The sequence below is a fragment of the Carcharhinus amblyrhynchos genome, chromosome 1 (genome assembly GCF_965287045.1).
Source record: "Carcharhinus amblyrhynchos chromosome 1, sCarAmb.v2.hapA, whole genome shotgun sequence".
Lineage (NCBI taxonomy): Eukaryota > Metazoa > Chordata > Chondrichthyes > Carcharhiniformes > Carcharhinidae > Carcharhinus > Carcharhinus amblyrhynchos.
This window is the reverse complement of record NC_137324.1, coordinates 137,758,344-137,785,445: the sequence shown is the minus strand read 5'-3', so window position 1 is coordinate 137,785,445 and position 27,102 is coordinate 137,758,344. Positions and strand designations below refer to the sequence as shown.

Here is a 27,102-nt window from a genome sequence, read left to right as displayed (position 1 = left end):
GACTTAAAGTGAGGGGGGAGAGGTATAACACAGATATTACAGGGAGGTTTTTCACACAGAGGGTAGTGGGGGTATGGAATGCTCTGCCAAGTAAGGTGGTGGAGGCAAACATGCTAGAGTCATTTAAGAGTAACTTAGACAGGCACATGAGCAGGTTGGAGATGGGTGGATATAGGAGATTGCTTTAAATAAGGGTCATTAGCATTGGGGCGTCCTTGGTAAGGTAAATGAATATGGTACAATAATAATGTTTTTTTCCCTTTTCATTCACAGGTTTTAAGTCGGTCCGCCTTGTGTCCAACGAGGGGCATACACGCGATGGGTCGTACTTGGGCTGCTCTTGGTTGTTTAAGATTGGCCTCGTGCTTCATGTCGTTAGTGTGTGCATAAACTGGGCCAGATACTGGGCAAGACGACAGCTCAATGATTGTCACTGATTGCTGTGCAGACACATGGATTTGGGCCAGTGTCTGTGAGAGTTTGCACATTCTCCCCGTGCTTGCGTGGGTTTTCTCCAGGTGCTCTGGTTTCCTCCCACACCCCAAGGATGTTTCTTAATTTTCAGAAGGCGTTTGACAAGGTGCCTCACAAGAGGTTATTACAGAAGGTCAGGGAGCATGGAGTTGGGGGTAGGGCGTTAGCGTGGATAGAGGATTGGCTGTCAAATAGGAGGCAGAGAGTGGGGGTCAATGGGTGCTATTCGGATTGGCGGTTGGTGATGAGTGGAGTGCCCCAGGGGTTGGTGCTGGGGCCTCACTATTTACCATTTATATAGATGATCTTGGGGAGGGAACCGAGTGTATGGTGTCGAAATTTGCTGATGACACCAAGATTGGTGGAACGGCAAATTGTGCGGAGGGTGTGGAGAATCTGCAGAAGGATCTAGATAGGCTGGGCAAATGGGCCAGGAACTGGCAAATGGAATTTAATGTTGGCAAATGTGAGGTTGTCCACTTTGGTAGGAAGGACTATTACTTACATGGCAAAAAACTGCAGCATGCGACGGTGCAGAGAGACCTCGGGGTCCTTGTGCATGAGTCGCAAAAACCCAGCCTGCAGGTGCAGCAGGTGGTCAGGAAGGCAAATGGGATGCTGGCCATCATAGCGAGGGGAATTGAATATAAAAGTAGGGAGGTCTTGCTGCAGCTGTATAGGGTACTGGTGAGGCCGCAGCTGGAGTACTGTGTGCACTTTTGGTCGCCACACTTACGCAAGGATATTTTGGCCTTAGAGGGAGTGCAGAGGAGGTTTACTTGGCTGATACCGGAGTTGAGGGGGTTGAACTATGAGGAGAGGCTGAATAAACTAGGCTTGTACTCGTTAGAGTTTAGAAGAATGAGGGGAGATCTCATTGAGACATATAAGATGATGAATGGGATGGATAGGATAGAGGTGGAGAGGCTCTTCCCGCTCAGAAAGGACAGTAGGACTAGAGGGCACAGCCTCAAGATAAAGGGGGGGGCGGTTTAGAACGGAGTTGAGGAGGAACTTCTTCACTCAAAGGGTGGTGAATCTCTGGAATTCTCTGCCCTTTGAAGTGGTGCAGGCTGCCTCGCTAAATATTTTTAAGATGAGGGTTGAAAGGTTTTTGATAAGAGAGGGGATTAAGGGTTATGGGGAGAGGGCAGGAATGTGGAACTGAGCCACGACAGATCAGCCATGGTCTTATTGAATGGCGGGGCAGGCTCGAGGGGCTAGATGGCCTACTCCTGCTCCTATTTCTTATGTTCTTATGATGTGCTGTTAGGCTGATTGGCAGTAATAAATTGTCCCTAAATTAGTTTCCCTCAATGTGGATGGCCATAAAACATTAGACAAAGGTCATGGGTGGAGAGGGGGACTGGTGGTGTTGAGGTGGCGGCGCGGGCTCGTTGGGCCCGTTTCCCGGGCTGTTTTTGTTCTTTGTTCTCTTTGTATGGAGGGTATTACCTATGAGAAGAGATTGAATAAACTGGGATTGTTCTTTCTGGAAAGATGGAGGCTGAGGGGCGACCTGATAGAAGTTTATAAAATTATGAGGGGCATAGATAAAGTGAACAGTTGGAAGCTTTTTCGCAGGACAGAAGTGACAATTACAAGGGGACACAAGCTCAAGGTAAGTGGGGAGAGATTCAGGAGAAATATGCAGTAAGTTTTTTTTTACACAGAGGGTGGTGGGGACCTGGAATGTACTGCCAAGTGAGGTGATTGAGGCAAACACGTTAACAACATTTAGAACTTATCTGGATAGACACATGAACAAGCGGGAAATAGAGGGATACAGGCAGTTGGTTTAGATAGGACAACATGATCGGTGCCAAACGGCCTGCTCCCGTGCTGTTCTTTGAATGTGTACAAGACACTAGTTCAGTCTGAGCTGGAAAACTGCATCCAGTTCTGGACTTTGGGAAAAATACGAAGGCATTAGAGATTGTGCAGAAAAGATTCATGAGAATGGTTCCAATGATGAGAAACTTGACGAATGAAGATAGATTGAAGAAATTGAAATTTCTTTCCTATAGTGCAGAAGGAGGCTATTTGGCCCATTGAGCCTGCAACAACAATCCCACCCCAGCCCTATCCCTGTAACCCCAGGTATTTACACTGTTAGTCCCTCTAACACTAAGGGGCAATTTAGCATGGCCAATTAATCTAACCTGCACATCTTTGGAGTGGGAGCAAACCCAGCAGAAATCCAATCAGATACGTGGAATATGTGCAAACTCCAAGGCTGGAATTGAACCTGGGTCCCAAGCACTGAGAGGCATTAGTGCTAACCACTGGGCCACCTGTAAAGAGAAAAGAGGTTTGAAAGAGGTATTCAAAATCATGAAGAGATTGGCTAGAGTAGATAGGAACACACAGTTCCCACTTGTGAAAGCGTCAAGAATGAGAGGTCACAGATTGAACGTAATTGGCAAAAGGAGCAAAGGCAACATCTGGCAATGCCCGTTGAGACAGCGAGTGGTTATGGTCTGAAACACCTTGCCTGAGAGTTGGCAGAGGTAGGTTCAAAGTACTTAAAAGAAAATTAGTTTGTTATCTGAAAAAGAAGAATGTACATGGTTATGGGGAGAAGGGTGGGGAATGGCATTAGGCAAAGCTCATTCACTAAGTAAAGTACATTGTGTCTGCACCATCGTTGGTAGACACGATGGGATGAAAAACGTCTATCTGCACTATAACAATTCCGTGATATTCTTCCTTTCACACTCTCAATGGAAAGGGGACTTTAGAGATTGTGCTCCAGCCTTTGAAAAAGTTGTTCTAAAACCAGTTGTTAAATGTTGCATAGAAATGGTTCAGGCAATTAAACTTTCTTTTCCTCCTTAGCTCATGCCATCCTAAACTCCCAATACAGTGAGGGAGAAGAAAGAATGTTTGATGTTCTCTTCAGTGGCAATGTTTAAATTACCAGTACACCAACCATGCAAAGAAAATACCAAATTAGGATATAGTATTTTTAACTTCAATCGATTTAACTAACCAGCAGTTAGCTTCAAAAGATCCAATACAGGTTAGCATCATTTTAAACATTAAATCTATTAAAATGATCATCTGAGACGTATTAAAAGGTTTCTAAATTAGGACAGGTTTTTAAATTCAATTTTCTTCCTTGACATCCTCCCTTATTGGAACAAAGGAGAATGTTGATTCAATGGCTTAATAGCTGTGGCAAGTTTGAAACCTGCATACCATTTTTACAAAAGAGCAAATTAAAATTTGGTTTTTAACAAACTGGAGATTATTAAATCATTGGCATTTGTGGTATTGTTATAATTGTAAGTGGAGACAACTTATGTAATAGTCACAAGAATAATCCTCAACTCCACAGCAGCCAGGAATAAGACTGATAGTAGTAAAGTGCTGGCAAAATTCAACAGGTCTGACAGCAGCCATGGAGAGAGAAATAGCATTAATTTTGAGGGCAATATGACTCTTTTTCAGAACTCAAAACTGGCCCTTGATTAAAACTGAATCATTTTTTAAAAGCTATTTTGAGTAAGTGCTTATTTCTAGAGGCAAAATGGCAGACACTGACCTAGTTTTGAATCTACACTAATGAGATATACTTCATTTTGCTAACTATAACCTTGCTATATGAAACAAATTTGGATTTGTACAATTAAGGTCCTACTAGGAAACTTACACTCAAAGGCCATAATGGTGGAAATTAATTCACACAGAAAGAGTTAATCTGATGTTGGTGCTCAGGAAGCTGATGGCACGGCTGTCAAAAGTATAATGATTAAAATCAGGGATTTATAAGAGGCCAGAATTGCAGGTATATGAAGTGATATGAAGTGAAAGCTTTTTCCCGGGGCTGAAATGGTTGCCACAAGAGGACACAGATTTAAGGTGCCGGGGAGTAGGTACAGCAGGGATGTCGGGGTAATTTGGTGGGTGCGTGGAATCAGCTGCCGGCAACGGTGGTGGAGGCAGATTTGATAGGGTCTTTTAAGAGACTTTTAGATAAGTACATGGAACTTAGTAAAATAGACGGTCATAGGTAAGCCCAGTAATCTCTATGGTAGGGACAACTTTGTGGGCCGAAGGGCCTGTATTGTGCTGTAGTTTTTCTATGCTTCTATGTGATCTCAGAGGGTCATTGGGGTAGAGGAGTTTTTAGAAATATGAAGGGGGTAGGGCCATGGAGGGATTTGAAAACAAGGGTGTGAATTTTAAGAGGCCTTTGTAGACTGAGAGCCAATGTAGGTCAGTAAGCAAGGGTTGATAGGTGAATGATACTTAGTGCCAGTTGGAATGTGAGCAGCAGAGGTTTGAACGAGTTTACGTAGACAGTACTTGCTGCTAATGCAACTCCAGGAGTCACACTCACCACAAAAGCAGTCATAGCACCTATGACGTTATTACCAATGACAGTACTTTGGATGCCTGCTGACCTCTACTAACTGCTGGTGGCACTGCTCACTTTGCTCTTGCCACCTCACTCCCAACCCTGGAGTCCTGGCTACATCGCTCGCTCAAGAGAGGGGAGTGAGCAGGAGGCAGCAACAATGGCACATATCAATTAGGTCAGTGGCACCAATTTCTTGTTACAGTGTAGTGACAGAAGATAGTAACCTATACAAGGTGGAAGATATAGGGAGGTCAGCCAGGAAAGTATTGGCATTGTAAACTCTAGAGATGACAATGGTATGAATGAGGGTATAAGCTGAGTGGAAGGTGGTGGTCTTGGTGACTGAATGAACACCTTAACTCAATTTCCTGGTGCCCCAATGATGCGCTGGGGAATCTCTCTAGAAAGTTTTTACAGAAGTGTTTTTTCGGCAACTGCCCAGAAGTGTTAACTTCCCCTGGACAATTGCACTGGGCTGGGAACCATCTGATAGAAGTGAGCTAAATCGCTAACTTTGGATTGCTCTGCTAATTTTATCCTGAAGTTACACTAATATAGTTAGAAGGGGGAAAAAAAAATCACTTTTGCCACTCTGAGGACATTACAGCCATTATTTGAAGCTCATCTCAGGGAAAAATAAGGATCAGCCAAAACCAGGACTGGATGGCGGAAATTCTTGCAATGATCTAAAGGCTGCACAAAACTATTGTTCAGATATTTCAGAGTATTGTTCAATCTGCAGAAAACAGCCACCCTTCCCTGCCAACAACTGCACACCACCCCTGTTCCCACTCATGCTGGCATCCCCTCCACCACTGCCAGCCAGTACCCATTCACTTACCTCTCTCCCATTTCTCCCTCCTTCCTGGTTTCCACTCACCGCTGACCCTGCCATTCCCATTCACCCACTCACCCCTCCCCATTGCCACCCGCCCTGTTCCCGCTCCGTTTGCTCGCTCCGCCCCTCACCACTGTTCCTGCTTGCTCAGCCTCGTACTCCCGCTTGCCCCATCACATCCTCGTTTGCTTATCCCATCCTGCCCCTGCTCTCAACCCCCGCCCACTGGCTCTCCCCACATCCTGTCTGCTCAACCCCCCCCCCACCCCTCACTCAATATATTTCAATTAATTCCTCACCCACCCCCACGTTCCCAGTTATTCGCCCCCTGCTCCCATTCGCCCCCTACTCCCCCATCACCCTCCTAGACTTCTATTTATCAACTACAAACTCCATGGCCTAGGGCACAGCTCCTGCCTCTGTGACCGGATCCTGGACTTCCTAACCCACAAAGCACAATCAAGTAAGGATAAGCAACAATCACTCCTCCACAACCATCCTCAACACCAGTGCCCCATTAGATTGTGTCCGCAGCCCTAACTATGCTCCTTATACAGTTATGACTATGGCTAAATTCCCCTCCAACTCGATTTTCAAGTTCGCTGATGACACCACTGTCATGGGACAGATCTCAAACAGTGATGAGACAGAGTATAGGAAGAGAGAGAGAATCTGGTGAACTGGTGCGATGACAATAATCTCTCCCTCAATGTCAGCAAAACAAAGGAGATTGTCATCGAACTCAGGAAGCGTAATGGAGGACATGCCCAGACAACAGGGATCAACGAACAGGGAAACGGTCGAGAGCTCCAAGTTTCTAGGTGTCCAGATCACCAACAGCCTGTCCTGGTCCCACCAACGCCTCTACTTTCTCAGGAAGCTAAGGAAATTCAACATGTCCACTATGACTCTCATCAACTTTTACAGATGCACCATAGAAAGCATTTTTCATGGTTGAATCACAGCTTGCTGTGGCTCCTGCTCTGTCCAAGACCACAAGAAACTACAGAGTCATGAACGAAGCTCAGTTCATCATGCAAACCACCCTCCCATCCAGTGACATTGTCCACACTTCCTGTTGCCTTAGTTATGCTCTTTTCCACCTTCTACCATCAAGAAAAACATACAAAATTCTGGAGATCACATACCAACCAATGTTTTCCCTGCTGCCATCAGGCTTTTGAATTCTCGTATTAAGTTGATCTTTCTCTACACCCTAGCTATGACTGCAACACAACATTCTGAACTCTCGTTTCCTTGTCTACGTATGGTATGCTTTGTCCGTATAGTGCGCAAGAAACAATGCTCTAAACTCTATATTAATATATGACTATATTAAATTAAAGCCCCATTGCCATGCACTCTCTCTCCCCACCCTTACCACACTCTCTCTGCCCCTCCCATTACCACCACCTTCCTCTCCCGCCAAACCCATTCCTCTCCCACTGTCCCCCTCCTATCAACCCCTGCCCCAGACCCCCATTACCACCCCAGCCACTCGCCCTTCTCCATTACCCCCCCGCCCCCCAAGACTTCCCCTCCATTACCTCCTCCCCTCCCCTTTCTATTAACCCCCATCTTTCCCATTACCCTCCTTCCCACATTCTCACTTCCCCTCTCCCTCCCCATTTCCCCCCTCTCCATTACCCTCCTTCCCCATTACTCCTCCCCGCTCCCCCCCTCCACCCACTACCCCCTCCACACTCCTACCCCCTTCCCCCACTACCCCCCTTCCCCCCATTACCCTCCTCCCCCCTCCTACCCCCATTACCCTCCTTCCCCCATTACCCTCCTACCCCCCATTACCCTCCTTCCCCCTCCTACCCCCCATTACCCTCCTTCCCCCTCCTACCCCCCATTACCCTCCTTCCCCCTCCTACCCCCCATTACCCTCCTTCCCCCTCCTACCCCCCATTACCCTCCTTCCCCCATTACCCTCCTTCCCCCTCCTACCCCCCATTACCCTCCTTCCCCCTCCTACCCCAATTACCCTCCTTCCCCCTCCTACCCCCCATTACCCTCCTTCCCCCCCATTACCCTCCTTCCCCCTCCTACCCCCCATTACCCTCCTTCCCCCCATTACCCTCCTTCCCCCTCCTACCCCCCATTACCCTCCTTCCCCCTCCTACCCCCCATTACCCTCCTTCCCCCTCCTACCCCCCATTACCCTCCTTCCCCCTCCTACCCCCCATTACCCTCCTTCCCCCTCCTACCCCCCATTACCCTCCTTCCCCCTCCTACCCCCCATTACCCTCCTTCCCCCTCCTACCCCCCATTACCCTCCTTCCCCCCCATTACCCTCCTTCCCCCTCCTACCCCCCATTACCCTCCTTCCCCCTCCTACCCCCCATTACCCTCCTTCCCCCTCCTACCCCCCATTACCCTCCTTCCCCCTCCTACCCCCCATTACCCTCCTTCCCCCTCCTACCCCCCATTACCCTCCTTCCCCCTCCTACCCCCCATTACCCTCCTTCCCCCCCCTACCCCCCATTACCCTCCTTCCCCCCCCACCCCCCATTACCCTCCTACCCCCCATTACCCTCCTTCCCCCTCCTACCCCCCATTACCCTCCTTCCCCCCCTACCCCCCATTACCCTCCTTCCCCCTCCTACCCCCCCATTACCCTCCTTCCCCCTCCTACCCCCCCATTACCCTCCTTCCCCCATTACCCTCCTTCCCCCCTACCCCCCATTACCCTCCTTCCCCCTACCCCCCATTACCCTCCTTCCCCCCTACCCCCCATTACCCTCCTTCCCCCTCTCCCCCCCATTACCCTCCTTCCCCCTCCTACCCCCCCATTACCCTCCTTCCCCCCCATTACCCTCCTTCCCCCCCATTACCCTCCTACCCCCCCATTACCCTCCTTCCCCCTCCTACCCCCCCATTACCCTCCTTCCCCCATTACCCTCCTTCCCCCCTACCCCCCATTACCCTCCTTCCCCCTACCCCCCATTACCCTCCTTCCCCCCTACCCCCCATTACCCTCCTTCCCCCTCTCCCCCCCATTACCCTCCTTCCCCCTCCTACCCCCCCATTACCCTCCTTCCCCCCCATTACCCTCCTTCCCCCCCATTACCCTCCTTCCCCCCCATTACCCTCCTTCCCCCCTACCCCCCATTACCCTCCTTCCCCCCTACCCCCCATTACCCTCCTTCCCCCCTACCCCCCATTACCCTCCTTCCCCCCTACCCCCCATTACCCTCCTTCCCCCCTACCCCCCATTACCCTCCTTCCCCCCTACCCCCCATTACCCTCCTACCCCCCATTTACCCTCCTTCCCCCTCTCCCCCCCATTACCCTCCTTCCTCCTTCCCCCTCTCCCCCCCATTACCCTCCTTCCCCCTCTCCCCCCATTACCCTCCTTCCCCCTCTTCCCCCTATTACCCTCCTTCCCCCTCTTCCCCCTATTACCCTCCTTCCCCCTCTTCCCCCTCTTCCCCCCATTTCCCCACCCCCCTCTTGCCCCCACTACCCCACCCCCCGCAACCCCGCACAGTCACCTCTGACCCCTGTCCCGCCAGCTTCTGCCGCTCGGCTCCAATCGTCGACACGCTGACGTGTGACGCAAGCGGCTGTGCAGCGTGTATGTGAGTGCGGCTGCGCGGCTGCCATCTTGGCCGGCGCCTACTGGCAGCTTCACCGGGAGAGTGTGTGTGTAACCGGCTGGATTTATACCGCAGCCCTGTAACCCGCACAGGCTGCCCCCGGCTCGCTCTGACATTTACACTGTCACATCCAGGTAAAGGAGCGAGTAAAACACCGTACTCGGTGCTGGGAGTACTTCTTTGTGACATTGGGCGGGGGTAAGAGTTGGGGAGAAAAAGGCAACGAGTCGAAACGTGGGCATTCGACAGGCTTCGGGCCCGATTCTCCAGATGGGCCGCAGCGGAGCCCAGCTTGGACAATGGATATGACTTCTGTTAGGCACACGAATGAGTATTACTGTATACGTCTGAGATTTTAATATTGTGACAGCCCCTGGGCAGCAGCTGGCATATCTGTTGAAACAGTTTTCAGCCCCGGTATTCAAAATCTGCATAAAATGTAACTTTTTGTATTATGTCCCCTATTTTACAGTGTTGGAAGTGATTACTGTCCGGTTTATAAAATAATATGGAAGTTGAATGGGGTTACAGAATTCTAACTGTTTAATTGATGGATGGGACAGTGGCCTCGTTATTCAGCTTTTTGCTTGTTGACCTGTTAAGAATCTAATTATACTTCTCAGTTTGGTCTTTCAGGCTTGTCATAGTCTTTTTTCAGTTTTGATGAAATCCTCTGGGCTGCAAAGTTTCTGTTCAAAATTCTTGTACTGAAGTGCAGTATAGAATATGTAAACATTTACATACATTTGCTTCTTGAATTATAGAGTCATAGAGCTTTACAATATGGGAACAGGCTCTTCGGCCCAACTTGTCCATGCTGCCCAGTTTTTATCACTAAGCTAGTCCAAATTGCCCACGTTCCTCTATACCCATCTTACCCATATAACTGGTGGCACAGTGGTTAGCACTGTTGCGTCACTGCACCAGGGACCTGGGTTCGATTCTTAACTATCTGTGTGGAGTTTGCACATTCTCCCCATGACTGCATGGGTTTCCTCTGGGTGCACGGGTTTCCTCCTGCACACCAAAGATGTGCAGGTTATGTGGATTGGCCATGCTAAGTTGCCCCTTAGTGTCAGGGGGTCCAGCTAGGGCAAATGTTAAGGGTTGTGGGGATAGGGTCTGGATGGGGGTGTAGTCGGTGCAGACTTGATGGGCTGAATGACTTCCTTCTGCACTGTGGGATGCTATGAAGATAAAATTGTACCTGCCTCTATTACTGCCTTTGGCAGCTCATTTCAGACACTCACCACTCTGTGTGGTGGGAAAAAAGTGCCCCTCTGACCCTGTTGTATCTTCCCTCTCACCTTAAACCTATGCCCTCTGGTTTTCGGTCCCTCCTTCGGGAAAAGATGTTGACTACCTTATCTATGCCTCTCATTATTCTGTAAGGTCACCCCTAAGCCTGCTATGCTGAATTGTGAATATTTTGTTGAGATTAATTTCGTTTGAAGGAAAGGTGTGATACCTATTGATCTCAATTTTGCTAGGGCTCCTTGATGCCACACTTGGTCAAAAACTGCCTTGACGTTGGGGCAGTCACACTCCTGTCGCCTTTTAAGTTCTGCTCTTTTGTCCGTATTTGGACCAAGGCTGTAATCTGGTCTGTTGAATAGCCCTGCCGAACCCCTAATTGTGATGTGGGTATGCTGGCGTTGGACTGGCATAAACACAGTAAAAAGTCTGACAACACCAGGTTTTAGTCCAACCGATTTATTTGATAATAGACTCACAAGCTTTCGGGGTTAGTCCCTTCGTCAGGTGAATGGAGAGTTCTGGCCTCAGACAGAGCATATATGTCTGTGCTTTATATGCTCTGTCTGAGGCCAGAACTCTCCATTCACCTGACGAAGGGACTAACCCCGAAAGCTTGTGAACCCCTAATTGAACATAGTGAGCAGATTATTGCTAAGTAAATACCACTTGATAATACTTTGATACGTTCCATCACTTTTCTGATTGAGAGTAGACTGATGACCCGTAATGGACTGGTGTGGATTTGTCATGCTATTGGCTAATGATTGGAATGTGAGCCTTTACAGGTAATCAAGTCTTAAAGGTATAGACAATGGGAGTGGAGAGAGATTTTAGCACAAGTTAGAGATGTGTATTTTCTCCAGACAGGACAGTTATGAGATTTTGCAAGTCCAGGCAAGTCGTGGGGTTACAGACAGTGTGACATGAACCCAAGATCCCGGTTGAGGCCCTCCCCGTGTGCTGATCTTGGCTATCAGTCTCTGCTCAGCGACTCTGCGTTGTTGTGTGTCGTGAAGGCTGTCTTGGAGAATGCTTACCCGGAGATCCGAGGCCAAATGCCCGTCACTGCTGAAGTGTTCGCCAACAGGAAGAGAACATTCTTGCCTGGTGATTGTCGAATGGTGTTCATTCATCTGTTGTCATAGTGTTTGCATGGTCTCCCCAGTGTACCATGCCTCGGGACGTCCTTTCCTGCGGTGTATCAGGTAGACAACGTTGGTCTAGTTGCAAGAGTATGTACCATGTAACTGGTGGATGGTGTTCTCACGTGTGATGATGGCATCCATGTCAATGATCCGGCACATCTTGCAGAGGTTGCTGTGACAGGGTTATGTGGTGTCATGATCACTGTTTTCGTGAAGGCTGGGTAGTTTGCTGCGGACAATGGCAGACAAGACATATCTGGAAAATTTTCCACCTTGTCCAATAGTTACTGGAGTTATAGCTGTATTGAACAGCTTAGCTAGAGGTGCAGTTGGTCTTTAGTTCTACAGCTAGGATGTTGGAAGGGCCCATAACCTCTTCCCTATCAGTCTTTCAGCCATTTCTTGATACCATGTGAAGTGAATTGAAATGACTGAAGGCTGCCATCTGTAACGTTAGGAGAAGGCCAAGACTGATCACCTAGTCAGCACATCTGGCTGAAGCTTGTTGCATATGTTTCAGTCTTGTCTTTCGCATGTATTGATCTTCCCTATCATTGAGGATTGATATGTGTGCTTTTTCTTTTGGTTGTTTAATTATCCACCACCACTCACGACTGGATGTGGCGGGCTGCAGAACTTTGCTCTGATCTGTTGGTTGTTTCATGAATGTAGTCCTTTGTAACTTCACCAGGTTGGTGCCTCATTTTTATGTATGCCTGGTGCTACCTTTTGGCATGCTGTCCTTCACTGCTCATTGAACCAGCATTGACCCTTTGCTTAACAATGGAGTGTTGACATGATGATTGAGATTGAATGCAATTCTGGTGCTGCTAATGGATGTCAGTTTTGAGCTGTTACATCTGTCCTGATTCCATTCTCTTTAGCACAGTCATAGTGCCACCCCACACAATAGACAGTATCCTTGCTGTGGGTACAGGACTGTCTCATCAATGACTGTGTGGTGGTCATCCCTAACAATACTGTCATGGACAAATTCATGTGTGACCAGTAGATTGCTGAAGGTGAGGTCGAGTGAGTTTTTTTTCTCCTTTTGTTGCTTCCCCCATATGCCCAGTCTGGCAGATTTTCTGATCAGGATACATAGAACAGAGAACATTACAGTGCAGTGCAGGCCCTTTGGCCCTCGATGTCGCGCCAACCTGTGAAACTAATCTAAAGCCCATCTAACCTACACTATGCCAATATCATCCATATGTTTATCCAATGACCATTTAAATGCCCTTAATGTTGGCGGATTCTCTCATCAGGACTCAGCCAGCTACGACACTCTTGGTGATGGACATTCTACTGTAGTAGGGACTTACATGTTGGCTATTCAGGATTTTTTTCAAGTGGTTTTCAACATGGAGGAGCACTAATTCATGAGCTGAATAGAGTAATGGGTGGTAATCAACAGGAGGTTTCCTTGTCCATATTTGACATGATGCCAAGGGACTGACGTCATGAGGTCCAGAGTCAATGTTGAGGACTGTCAGGGTCGCACCTTTACAGATGTATACCACTGTACCACAACTTCTGGTGAATCCATCTTGCTGGTGAAAATGGGCACCCCGAGGTAGAGCCTAGAACATTGGCTGTAATGAATTATTCTGTAAGTATAACCTCAGGCTGTTGCTTGAATAATCTGTGAGACACCTTTCCCAGTTTTGGCAATGGTGCCAGATGTCAGTGGGAAGAGCTTTGCAGGGCCAACTGGATGTTGTTTCTGTTGCCTGGTCAGTGCTGGGTGATCTGCCCTGCCTTATCCTTATTAAACTTTACCTATGTGGTTTGATGCAATTGAAATGCTTGATAGGCCATTTCAGAGGGCTGTTAAGTGCCAACATGTTACAATGGGTTTACCATTACATGTAAGCCACACCAGATAAAGATTCCCTTCCTTGAAGGGCATTGGTAACCCAGATGGGTTTTAAGACAGTTTGGTATATTTATGATTATGATGACTGATGCCAACTTTTTATTCCAAATTTATGAATTAATTGAATTTAAATTCTGCCACCTGCTGTGATGGGGATGAAATTGTGTCCCTGGAGCATTAATTGGCATTTTTGAATTATTAGCCCAGTTATATTATTACAATGGCATAGTGACTGTGCTGCCCTTTGTTACTTCCTAGTTTTTAAAAGCAGTACTACTTTATACAGTATTTGTTTACACTCAGCCAATTTATTCATACAAAACAATTAATTTATCAGATCTCATTTATGAAAGTAGAAATGACAAAATTATGCTGGAAAACATTTATTGCAAAAAATTGCTATGGTGCCTCTAACAAGTAACTATTTTCAATATGTCCCATTAATTAGTTTGAAGTATTTGGATATGGTTACTGCCTTCTGTTGACAGATTTTATAAGTGGAATTAGGTAGAATTCATGGCATGGAAACAGACTATTTGGCCCAACAAATCCAAATAGGCACTTCACCCAAGCCTCTTCCCATCTTTTCTCGTGTAAATCTAACATTGTACCCCTTTATTCCCTTCACCTTCACATGCTTGACTAGTTTTCCTTAAATTTACGTACAGTTTGCTTCAACCACTCCCTGTGATTGAGAGTTACAAGTTCAGCAGGTTTATTTGGAATCACAAGCTTTCAAAATGCTGCTCCTTCATCAGGTGAGAGCAGCACTCCGAAAGCTCATGTTTCCAAATAAAGTTGTTGGACTTTAACCTGGGGTTGTGAGACTTCTTACTGTACCCAACCCAGCCTAATGCCAGCATCTCCGCGTCATGAGTTCCATATTGTTACCTTCGGCTGAAGAAATTGCTTTTGAATTTTCAATTGGTTAGTGACCATCTTATATTGATAACAATTTAGGTATTCGTAACAAGTTAGGGTCTTCCTCAAAAGAGAAAACATATCCTACATCCTTCTTTACTCGAGAGGAGAGACCTCATCCTGTAAATCCCTTCCTGATATGTATACCCGCTCATTTCTGATATTCTTGTACATCTTCTCTGTACCTGTTCCAGTATCTCGCTATCCTATTTATAATATTCAAGAAAAAGATTATCTTCCTATTTTCCTCATAAAATGTAATGCCTCATTTATTTGTGTTGAACTTCCACTTGCAAATTATTTTCAAATTTATTATGTCCTGTAATTTGTCTCAGTCTTTCTTAGCATTGTCTGCTCCAATTTGGTGTATTTTTGATTCCAAAATCCAAATCGTAAGTGATTTAAGCACAACTTAATGTGTTCACTTACATGTTTTTTGATTTAAAATTCTAACATTACAATTTATATTTTGTACATGTCTATGTCAAGATATTGTTGAATTTGAATATTTGTAATTGACAATGTATCAGTTGAACAGATTAAATATCGGGCTGTACAGTGTTTTTTTTGTAATTGAATTTTATTGCACTACAAAATACTGCGATTTTACTATAGACATTTTTAAAACTTCAAATTAGCATATCCAGTTTGCTTTTAAGAAAATGTCTCTTGTTGTTTTTCTGTATCTTCAGGATTATTCATTATATTTGAAATTTTTGGTAGCATGTTTAGTTATTAACAATGACACCAGTAAGATTTTGTCTTGTAACTGTGTGGTTGTTCTGATTGACTTTTTTTTAGATCGTATGTTCTGTCTGGCATGATACAAACCATTTTTGGTTAAGATATAAGCTTTATGAGGCAAGATGGCAGATAAGCTAACAAGAATTGCCATTGTCAGCCATGATAAATGTAAGCCAAAGAAATGTCGTCAAGAATGCAAGAAGAGCTGTCCAGTGGTTCGAATGGGTAAGTAGTTTTGTTTTTATTGCATGGTTATAAGAAAATAAGCAAGCAATGTTTTGTGAATCTCTGATATATATTGGCTTACTAACATCTTATGTTTGTTTAAGTGGTGAGATCAATTTGTTGTTTAGTACTCTATCCTTTGAAAGTTTTGTTCACTGGATTCATAATATATTAAGAAAAATCTTGCATTTTTAAAGAATTATTGTTAAGCACTTTAAAAAGCATTAGAGATGAAGGGAGTATAAACACATGTTTTGTTTCCAATAAAGACAACTCGTATTTATTTAGCACCTCCTATGTGTAACAAAACATCCCAATGTGCTTCACAATAACATTATAAATCAAAATTTGATACCTAATCACATTAAGCACAATTAAGGCAGATGACCAAAGGTTTTGTCAGAAAGGTTAAGTACTAAAGTACATCTTAAAAGAAAGTGAGGTAGAGAGAGAATTTAGGGAAAAAATATTGCAAGTTATCCATCTTCCCCTCTCCCTGCCAACATTGCACAGGGACTGTTCTCTCTGGTCCACTCCTACACCTCACTTTCTGCCTACGGCACCTTCCCATGCAATCATAGAAGGTGTAACACCTGCCCCTTTACCTCCTTTCTGCTCACCATCCCAGGGCCCAAACACGCGTTTCTGGTGAAGCAGGTCTATTGAATCTGGTCTATTGCATTCGCTGCTCCCAATGCAGTCTACTTTGGAGAGGCCAAATGAAAGACTGCGTGATGGCTTCGCAGAACACCTCTGGCACATCCACAAGCAAGACCCAGACCTTCCTGTTGGTTGCCCCTCCAACATACCAGCTCTCCTGTCCACATGTCTGTCCATAGTAAGAAGCCTCACAACACCAGGTTAAAGACCAACAGATTTATTTGGTAGCAAATGCCACTAGCTTTCGGAGCGTTGCTCCTTCATCAGGTGAGTGGAGCCACTCACCTGACGAAGGAGCAGCGTTCTGAAAGCTAGTGGCGTTTGCTACCAAATAAACCTGTTGGACTTTAACCTGGTGTTGTGAGACTTCTTACTGTGTTTATCCCAGTCCAACGCAGGCATCTCCATACATGTCTGTCTTCAGCCTTTTTTCAGTGTTCTAGTGAACGGCAATGCAAATAGGAGGAACAGCACCTGATCTTTTGGGTGCTTTACAGCTTTCTGGACTGAACATTGAGTTCAACAACTCCAGAGCATGAACTCTCCCTCCACCATTTATTTTAATTCATTTCTTTTTTTTCACCTTATTCATTTTTTAAATCACCTTTTATTCTATTCCACCTCTCCAATCTTGCTCTCCAACTTGCCTCCAAACTCCCCTTTCAGAGCAACTGCTACGTTCCTCAGGTAGTTCTTAACAATCTGTACTTTTGTTCTGCCATTCACACATTCCGATCACTTAAAAGACACTTTTAGCACCTGTCTCAGTTCCCATCATCACAATTTACATTTCCTTTGTCCAATTACAGACCCTCCCCCCAATAGTATAAATCTCATCTCATTTTCTTTCCTCCTAGCTTTGACGAAGGGTAATCCAGACTCAAAAAATTGTCTGTATTTTCTCTCCACAGATGCTGTCAGACCTGTTGAGGTTTTCCAGCGTTTTCTAATTTTGTTTTGGATTTTAGCAAATGCCATAATTTGCTATTATATTTGGTTGGATGTTGGTGTGCACTTAAGAGACCAGAGTTAGAGGGGTGTAGATAATAGAGAATTAGTGGATTGAAGGAAATTACAGAATGATGGCGGGGTGAGGCCATGGATAGGTTGGGTAACAAGGATAATAATTTTAAAATTGGTTTATAGGAGCCAGTGTTGGTGCACAAGCAGGAGGATGGGTGAAAGGATCTTGATGAGCAAGTGCTTCCTGCTTTCCTTTTTTAAGTGGTCTAGCTCTAGTTTTAAAATCCATGTTCCCATATTCTTGACGCTTAACAGGGTAAATAGCTTCTCCTTATCCAGCCTATTGAATCATTTTAATATTTTGGACAGTTTGATTAAATTGCCCCCTTAATCTTTTGTGCTGAAGGGAATGTAAAATAAGGTCATCTAACTGTAGCTCTTTCTTTAGCATGTTTTCAGACCGTACTGTTTTTTGAGTTGGGGAATAGTGCTGGATGATGATCAGCTCGAGAATCTTCCTTTTGAACTGCTATAAATGCTCCTTCTGTGATTAAGTCCTGCTGTTGGACTTGAGCCTGGAGCTTCTGGTCCAGAAGTAGGCATGCTACCACTGTGTTGCAAAACCTGCTCTTCTCTCCTTGAATCATCGCCAGTGTTATTATGGTGAAGCTTCATAACACCCCCTCTGAATACCTTGATTTTTTAAATATATTTTCTCGTGGAACATGAGCACTGATGGCAAGGTCAGCACATGTGGCCTGAATTGCCTGTGAGAGCAGTTAAAAGTTGACCACGTTCCAGTGGGTCTGAAGTCGCATGTTGGCCAGCCCAGATACAATAGCAGATTTCCTTCCTTAAAGAATATTAGTGAAACATATGGGTTTTTATAACAATCAATGATAATCGTCAAGGCCACTGTTACTGAGGTGAGCTTTATGTTCCAGATTTATTAATTAAATTTAAATTCCTGTAGCTGCCATGGTGTCTGTGCTCCTAAAGGATTACTAGTCCAATAATATTACCACTACCATCTTCCCAAGCCTTTTAACTTTTGGGACCAAGTTTTAATTTTGGTGGTAGCGGTGTGCGCTCCTTGAAGCTAAAGAGTCCATTAAAAGATAGAGGGTCATGTGGTGCAAGCACGGGAATAGTTGTTTTATGAGCTCTGACGCTGCTTGTTTTTTAATCTTTTTATTCTCATGCATGTTTTATATCCCTTTATTCTGGAGTGTATATTCCATGCTCTATCTTTGGAACATTTTTAGGGGAAGTATTTATCACATTGATACGGACAGTCCTATGAGTGGGTGTACTTGATGGCAAATTTTCACTTGTTATCCATATGTACCCAGGAGCATTCATTTATTCTAAACTGAGCAGCACGGTAGCACAGTTGTTAGCACTGCTGCTTCACAGCTCCAGGGACCTGGGTTCGATTCCCAGCTTGGGTCATTGTCTGTGTGGTGTTTGCACATTCTCCTTGTGTCTGCATGGGTTTCCTCTGGGTACTCTGGTTCCTTCCACAGTCCAAAATGTGCAAGTTAGGTTGATTGGCCATGCTAAAATTGCCCCTTAGTGTCCTGAGATGCATAAGAGGGATTAGTGGGTAAATATGTAAGGATACAGGGTAGGGCCTGGGTGTGATTGTGGTTGGTGCAGCCTTGAAGAGGCCATTTGGCCCATTCTGCACTGTAGGGTTTTTATGACTCTATGAAAGCAATGCAATTTTTATCCATTTTCTTGTTTTATAATTTGGGTATCTATAGTGGTAGACTTTTTTGCCAGATATTTTAAATGAGTAGCACCGTTGCAGGGAGGTGGGCAAATGGTTTAATATGAAGATGGTGGGTAGAGCCTAGAGACCCTGTGCTGGATAGACGGTCAAGAAACTAACAACAATTGAACAGTGTTCCTTCATTCACCACTACTATCCCCTGTCCCTTCCTATCATTCTGCTACAGTGGCTGACAAAGCAAACTCGAGGTCCAGAAAGTCAGGCTCTTCTGGATCGACTGGACTCTCTTTTTCCTACATGTCAAAACTTTTTTAATCAAGGCAACACTTGCACCAAAATAATCACTCAAAAGCTTCCAGACAAACATGTCATAGCAGAAACACTTAAAAAGCCTAAGAGTCCCAAAAAATGAATTCTCTCACTTTATTAAAGTTTTTAAAATTGGGAAATTATATGTGAATAAATTAAATAAACTGTCTTTAAAAAGTGAGCAATGTTGCCCAGACCTTAACCCTCTTGTCCTTAGGTGCCTCCCGTTTCTTTCCTTCCTCAGTTTTTTTTGTGTCTCTCTCTTTCATGTCCTCACTCCCTTCCCCCTCCCTCTCATATTTTTTATCTCTTAATTCCTTGCACTGGATCTGCTGCCATCCTGGCTTCCCTCTCTCCTTTGAGTCTGTCGATGGCAGTGCTGAGATCTTGATTTTTTTCTCTACCTTTCATATTTAAAATAGGAAGGTTGTCGTACCAGGGAGTGGGATGATGAGGCGATTATCTGTTTATATTTAAAGATTCATTTCTGCATCCACAAACTGGCACCTCCACCACTCAAAAATATACAGCTCCCAAAGACTTGTTCAAACGTATGTAGTTCAAAAAATGTAAAAGAAATATGTCAGCTATCAATTGACTCTCAAGTTCTGAGATTCTGCTTTTCAGAGAATTTTTTTACCTCTATTTCTCCTTCTCTTCAACCCAAGGAAAAGATTTTGCTTTCAGTTCTCCAGTCTTTCCCATTTGGCTGCTCCAGCTCTTCCAAACACAGATTCTATCTTTGGCGGAACAGCAAGAAGGGGCGGGAACCTCAGATTGGAGAGACAAAATCTGTGATTGGGTGAGGAGCTCCTCTCAGAATCTACCTCTCCTTTGTTGATGCTCCTCCGTTCAAACTACATATTTTCCCAATCTCAACAAGATACCTTCAGATTATTGAAGTAGTCTTAGTATAAAATAATCTTGTATGAGGGTGACCTTTCTGGAAATTACCACCCTGGATTTTGCTTTCTCGTGAGCTACCTGTCATATTTTGGCAGTAAATTCACCCATGCCTCCATGTATTTTGCACCGAGGTCTTTAACCATGTTCTATTTTCTTCAATCCGAACAAATTGACTGCAATTTTTGGACCATTCAATTCACTGAATGAACTTGGTCTACTCACTTGTTGGTTTAGCTGTGGCCATTGTCTGACATGAAGTGTTGAATTGCATTTAAATGGTATCTTTCAGGATCTCTGGTCATCCTAAAGCACTTTGCAGCCAATAAATTATTTATGTGAGCAAATGAACAGCAAATTTACAAATGATTTGGTCCCTTAAACAATTAAATTAAAATATGACCACTAAATCTGGTTTTAGTTGAAGGAGTAAATTTTGAACAGTGCGCCAGAACATCTGTCCTTCTCTTCAGCTATTGAAATGGGACTGTTCACCACAAAGGTAGATGGCACCTCCACTTAATATTTTGTCCAAAAGCCTCTACTTCTAACAATGCATTATTTCCCCCAGTTCAGCACAATGTCTCAACATAGGCTATGTGGTCATTTATTGGGAGTGGAGCTTGAACTCCTGCCCCTCTGACTTGGATGAGTTTCGCCATAAAACTGTGCTAACAGTGACTGGCTTTCTCAAAGCCATACTTCAAATGTGTGCCAAGTTTTTAGTAAGTTACTAAATTGTAAAAACATTCCTGTTAAGTACCACTTCAGAAAATTTAAATGGTGCCATTCAAATGGTCTTCTTGCAGGAAAGCTTTGTATTGAAGTTACTGCTCAGAGTAAAATCGCCTGGATTTCAGAAACTCTCTGTATTGGTTGTGGTATTTGCATTAAGGTAAGGCATTCTATGTATTTCTTTCCGGATGGGAAGGGTGGTGGTGTGTTGTTCTCGAAAGTATAACATAAATGTAGCATAGCACCTTACTGACCTTTGATTCTATACCTGGTTTGCATCAACTTGATCTTATTGTTTTGTTTTTTTTCTATTTTATGAGCTAGAAACGTAACCAGGTGTCAGAGCCACGCAAGATATGCCCATGTTCATTCATCCTCTATGATGTTCACTGAGTGGCATAATTTTGTGATTAAATTGAACATTTTCTTTGTGGGTCTGTGCACTAATACCACAGCACACCAAGTGCAGTCATTGGTTACCCAGGGTAAAGTCTCTAGCTGATGTATCCTCTCTCTATCTCAGAACCACAGGCCAATTGTTATCTTCAGATTGCTCCCCAGGCAAAATTGGCTAGCTCAGCATAGATCGGAGATTGAACCTCCAACTACTTGGTCAGTAAAGCTCAGATACTCGCTGTATTTAACAGCTGAGCATTGAAGCAGTTAATGCAATTTATAATTAATACTAATTCAATTTACAGTGCTATGTCATCTGATAAATATCAAATGACAATATAAAGTACACAAATACTAATAGTATTTGGTGGGCAATGAATCATAGAATGGTTACATCATGAAAGAAAGTCATTTGGCCCATCATGCCTCTGGCTCCATGAAAAAGCAATTCAGAGTCACTCCTCGCCTTCTCATTCGCCCTACACGTTCTTCCTTTTCAGATAGTCCAATTCCCTCTTGAATGCCTCAATTTGAAACTGCCTTCACCATACTCCGGTAAATCCTAACCACTTGCTGCAAGTGTTGAACTGGTGAAACTGCTGCACAGGATTACATGCATGCTAAACAGCAGAAGCAGCATATAATGGACGGAGCAAAATGATCCCACAGCCAATGGATTAGACCAAAGCTCTACAGTCCTGCCATACCCAATTATGAATGGTGTAAACTATTAAACAGCTAATTGGAAGATGAGGTTCCACGAACATTTGCAACTATCTTCAGACAGTAAATGACAAGTGGATAATTGATTTTAGTCTCTTCCTGAACTCCCCAACCACATAGATGCCAGTCTTCAGCCAATTCAGTTCATGCCACATGACATTGGAAAATGGCTAAAACCACTGGATAAAGCAAAGGCTACCGAACGTTAAATATAAAAAGGACCCTTCTAGTTGATAACGTTTGTAGATGTTTCTTGCAATCCTTTCAATGATTTCCTCAATGCCACCCCCTTCTCTCAATACTGTGGATTTCTGGGATGAGATTAAAAGTTCCTCATCCTGCATTTTATAAAAGGGAAGGTGGCAATATTTACATAGTTTGAATAGTTAGGGTAAGAATAGGGAAAAAAATTATAGTGGTAATAGATTTAATTGATGTTTTCTGCATTCTTAGATTGTAGCTAGTATATTCCTTTTTAAAATTCTTGCAAAATGTTGCATTTGTTCTGGAACTTTCTAGGAATTGTTTATTTAGTAGGCAAAATAGCTTTAATTTTGGTTGTGTAACCAGTAATCAATTGAAGGTAATGTGATACGATCATTTTATTAATTATTTAGTTTTCTGTTTCCTATTTCAGAAATGCCCTTTTGGGGCTTTATCAATTGTTAACTTGCCTAGCAACTTGGCTAAAGAGACAACCCATAGATACTGTGCAAACTCCTTCAAGCTTCACAGGTAACGGTGTTGAAAAGTTTGAGAGCTTTGATAATCGCTTGCCAGCTTTTGAAAGTGTAATGTAGTAGATATTTTAACTTTTCACTTAAATTTGTTTTGTTACTGAAAATCACATGTCAATCATGGCTTCCCATAGGAATCAATGTTAAAGCTAGATTGGGTTGCTTTGGACATTTCTCATCTGGAAAGATCATAAGTAATGGTGTGGAGAAAATGAAGAGCTTTGAGAATCACTTGGCAGTTTTTGAGAACTGGTTAGGTGGATTATCCATGCTAAATTGTTCTTGGTGTCCAAAGATGTGTAGGTTAAAGGGATTAGCCATGGTAAATGCACAGAGTTACAGGGATGGGATAGAGGGAAGGGGCTGGGCAGGGTGCTCTTTAGGAGGGTTTAGGAGTGCAGACTAACTGGTCTGAATGGCCTCTTTCTGTGGAATCTATGGTTCTTGCATTATGTATTAAATATTTTATTTAGCAACTACTCTCCAAGTTGTGGTTGTGTTCTTGAAAATTGCAAATTTTAAGTGAACCAATGTTACAGTATAACCAATGGCAAAATGCTCTGGTCAGCTAACCAGGTAGCAATGGGAAGCAGATGGAGATTGGGAAGAGAGCATTTGTGGCCCAGGACATGGCCCAAGTGATTGTGTAATGAAGTTTTTTTAATTAAACCATTACTTTGTGAAGTTTTTTTTGGTTCATTATTGCTTACTATTGGAGGAGTCTTACTGCTGGATGAACAAACAATTTTAAGTGAATCATGGCTTCTCATAGGAATCAAAGTTAAAGCCAGCGTTCAGTTTCATTGGACATTTCTTGCCTGAAAAGATTAACATTCACGTTGAAATACGTGTGTAGTACTGTACATTTGTAGCTGAAATAACTTGCATTTAAAGTAAATCACTGAAGTGAATCACTTAAATATAAAAGAATAATGTATACATATAAATTAAGTAACACTCATCAATCTGCCATAGGCAGTCACTTGGGTTTGTTGTGACCAGACCACTCCGGTTTGGATTTTGAGATGGCTGATGTCCAAGGTACATTCTCCAGAAGCTGTCACATGGGCAGGTGTTTCTTGGAGGGTCAGTTTTGGTTCTGCATTCTGTCCACAGCCTTGACTTAGCCTCTGCGTGGCCCTGTCAAAAGTTTCACTGTTTCGGCCTTCCTGAACCTTTCTTCATTTTGATCAGTCAGTATTGTTGGTGAAAACCTCTGATTCTTCAAGGATGCTTTGAGGAAACGCCTGAATCTTTTTAGGGGAGGTTACTTTGAGTAATTTAGCACCTCAGTGTTGAGCTTGTTGGCTATAGAATTAGTCAGGCTAAGTACTGTGCACCTGTATTTTTCACCCAAATAAGCCCCACGACAAGGAAAGCAATTTTACCTGTGCTGAGTAGCAAATAAATCTCCCACAGACTTCAGAATAGTTTCCGTGCCTTATCCACAGCAGGTATTCCTGGGGCTCTAAAGTTGAAATCAGCTTGCCAATTCAAAAAATTGCCCTTTTCTTCACAGAAATGAGCAGCCCTGACTTCAACTTCTTGCTTCCAAAAAAAAATCTGTTGGTTTGGATAATCTTTCTTCAGAACTTTGCACCATTTAAAAAATATATCAAACACATCAACATCTCACTTTCTTCACAATGACGCCAATCGAATCAAAGGACCCAACTTCCTTTGAATAATAGGCCGACGAATGATGAAAACACAATGCTGATGACAACACAATGCTGATGACAACACAATGGGCGTGATGAAAATGGCATGCATCGCGCAAGGTGATGATGTAAAAAGAAAATGCAGCAGAAATTGGAAAACGGGCCCTAAAGAATGAACTAAGTTCAACTGAAATGACGTTAAGTGAGCCAACTTAGTGATTATACATCATAGTGTGTATATGCATTTCTAAATAATTAATTCTGTTCCATCAAAAAAACAAAAAAGTCTTTGAAATCAGTCTGATGAATTGTTAAGTCACAGCTTGAGATGAATTTGACTTTATCAAGTACAATTTTTGGGATTGGTTTATATCGGGCATTAATATGCAGTAGACTTGTGAATATTAGTTTTGCCGTTCTTAAAAGTAAAGCTCACTAATGCAGTCAATTAAAGCATTACGAAGGATTCAATTTCATACCTTGTATGAACTGCTTAGTATTTCCTAAAATATAGCACTGGGTAGAATTAATCACCTGAACTGTTTTTGCTCATTGAGCATCATGAAACCAGAATAGACCAGTAACTAGTGTATTTGCCAACTGAATTTGCAGAGAGGAAGTTACTTACACAGACACAACTTTAGTTAAGTTTGTGGGCTTTGCTTGTGAAAAGCTTTAATATTTGGTGGGATATATGATTCAGTAAGGTTCTATACATTACCTGTGGGCTGACAGTTGGTTTATTGGCAGTTTTGTTACTACTGGGGACCAAGTATATTGTGTATGATGTTTTGCAATTTGTCAACACGAAGCACTAAGAGTAAATAAAGGGTGGTGATAAAATAACTTTTGGTGGTGATAAAAACTTATTGTTTTTCTATGTCCTATTTAGTGTCAAGTTTTATGTAATGTATCAAAATTTTTATGTTCAGGTAACTTGAACTTTCCCTAAGTGTATTTGTGTGTGCACTTTGGCTGCACTCCAGATGAAATCAGTTGATTTTTATTACTATTCTCTTTACCCATTCAAGACTCCTCTCTATTGTCATACCTCTTTTCACTTTCCCAATCTCAGGTTCTTTGCCTTTCAGTTCCTGACCCCTTCAGAGCTCCTCAACCTTCCTGTTCTCTTACTGTCACCCCAGGCTTGACTTCCTCATAGAAAAGCCTCCATACCCCTCTTGGTATCCTTCAAAAGGCTCACCTTTCAAAATCATTCCCAAAGACAATTTTTTAATTGTTTGTCTCCCTCAGCTCTGCACAAATGGCATCTCATCCTCTGTGATTTCAACCTTCATCACATCAATGTTCTCACTCCTCTTAAGTTCTCTACCCTATTAACATCCCTAAATCGCTCTCAACCCACTTTCATTGCCAGTCACATTGTTATGCCTCAGGTGGTCTTGCTAGTCCCATCGTATTGATCATAGCAAAGGCCATCTCAGATCACTTCCTTGTATCACATCCCCTTTCCGTCCCCAAACCCTACTTCATTTTATATCTAGCATTGGTTAAAATCCATTGTCATGGTAATGGATCAAAGCCCCAAATTGCTTATGGACATATTGAACTTTTAATAAGCTTTGTTTTCTAACAAAAAGGACATTACAAGCAAAAATTGTATGACTGTAAAGTAACCACTTGCTGGAAAATCTCTGTGGATTACACTTGACAAGTAGTTGAGAGAGAATGAAATGTTGCACTTGTTCAGACAGAGACACTTGGAAGGAAGAGATGCAATGCAAATTAACTGTAATCTCCTGTAGAGGTGATAGAGACTGATTATTATCTCAGCAGAAACCACCTCCTGTGAGTTATATCTCAGTCTGTGGACATGATGTGAGTTGAAAGAAAGTAGTCCTGGGAAAAATGCATGTTTGTATTTTTGCCCTTTCAGGAATACACTAGAAAAAGAGTTTAACTAAAACAAACTACAACACTGATCTCTGTGTACTAGTCAGGTGTTCTAGTTCTACTATGCTAGTGTGTGCTGTGAAGGTCACAGCTGAAAAGCATCTACTAAGTTCTGGCAGGTAAACAAAAGTCTTTCCAATGCTGGAAGCAAGTCACAAGTCCGCAAAACCACTGTCAAAAAGGAAAGAAGACAACCCTGCAAAACTAAGATTCTCCAAACGAATTGCTCAACTGCGAAGGTCAGCGCTATTTAAGTCATCCAACTTAATGACTACAGCATTTCACCATCCACTCCTCCCAGACAAGCCAAAAACTGCTTCATTTTTTTAACTTTTACTTTTGGACTCTTTTCTCTTTTCTAATCTGTATGTGTATGTGTTCCTTTTTTTTAGCAATTAATAAACTCCTTAATTCAAGAAAGCCTAGTTAAATTGGCTTCTTTTAAAACATGAATACATTTGTACTGGGAAAAGATATCCACAAGGAAGGAGAAGGCCATTTGGTCCATCGGATCTGCACCGACAACAGTCCCATCCAGGCCTATTCCTGTAACCCACATATTTACCCCGCCAATCCCTCTAGCCTATGCATCCCAGGACATTAAGGGAGCAATTTAGCATGGCCAATCAACCTAACCTGCACATCTTTGGACTGTGGGGGGGAAACCAGAGCACCCGGAGGAATCCCATGCAGACACTGGGAGAATGTGCAAACTCCACACAGTGACCTAAGCCAGAAATCGAACACAGGTCCCTGGAGCTGTGACGCAGCAGTGCTAACTAGTGTGCCACCCATCTTTTTTAAAGTGATCTTGTTGTGACCAATTGAAGAGGTTGAATATTGAAGGGAAACCAGTTTTAGGACAAACTAGTAAGTAATATAAAAACAGACGTTAAGAGCTTCTTTAAACAT

The 27,102-nt window shown here is 43.5% G+C and overlaps 2 protein-coding genes across 7 annotated transcripts in view; one reads left to right on the top strand and one right to left on the bottom strand.

The window, feature by feature from the left end:
* Positions 1 to 9,246, bottom strand: part of anapc10 (anaphase promoting complex subunit 10) — a 55,293-nt gene extending 46,047 nt beyond the window's left edge. For 2 of the 6 annotated variants that reach the window (XM_080199573.1, XM_080199617.1), the window contains exon 1: positions 6,827 to 7,065. Coding sequence is in view for 1 of the 6 variants with exons in the window: in XM_080199582.1 (XP_080055708.1) it covers positions 5,682 to 5,692 (11 nt within the window). In the remaining 5 variants the exon portion in view is untranslated. Of the gene's footprint in view, positions 1 to 5,681; positions 5,755 to 6,826; positions 7,066 to 9,178 lie in introns of those variants that run through there. The other 4 variants (XM_080199606.1, XM_080199590.1, XM_080199598.1 and 1 more) reach the window with 4 other exon arrangements.
* A 43-nt stretch (positions 9,247 to 9,289) lies between these two features.
* The window catches only part of abce1 (ATP-binding cassette, sub-family E (OABP), member 1), a 69,820-nt gene continuing 52,007 nt past the window's right edge, over positions 9,290 to 27,102 (top strand). Inside the window, exons 1-4 of the mRNA XM_080193327.1 lie at positions 9,290 to 9,417; positions 15,287 to 15,454; positions 20,834 to 20,919; positions 22,516 to 22,613. Coding sequence (XP_080049453.1) covers positions 15,352 to 15,454; positions 20,834 to 20,919; positions 22,516 to 22,613 — 287 coding nt within the window. The 5' untranslated portion in view covers positions 9,290 to 9,417; positions 15,287 to 15,351. The remainder of the gene's footprint in view (positions 9,418 to 15,286; positions 15,455 to 20,833; positions 20,920 to 22,515; positions 22,614 to 27,102) is intronic.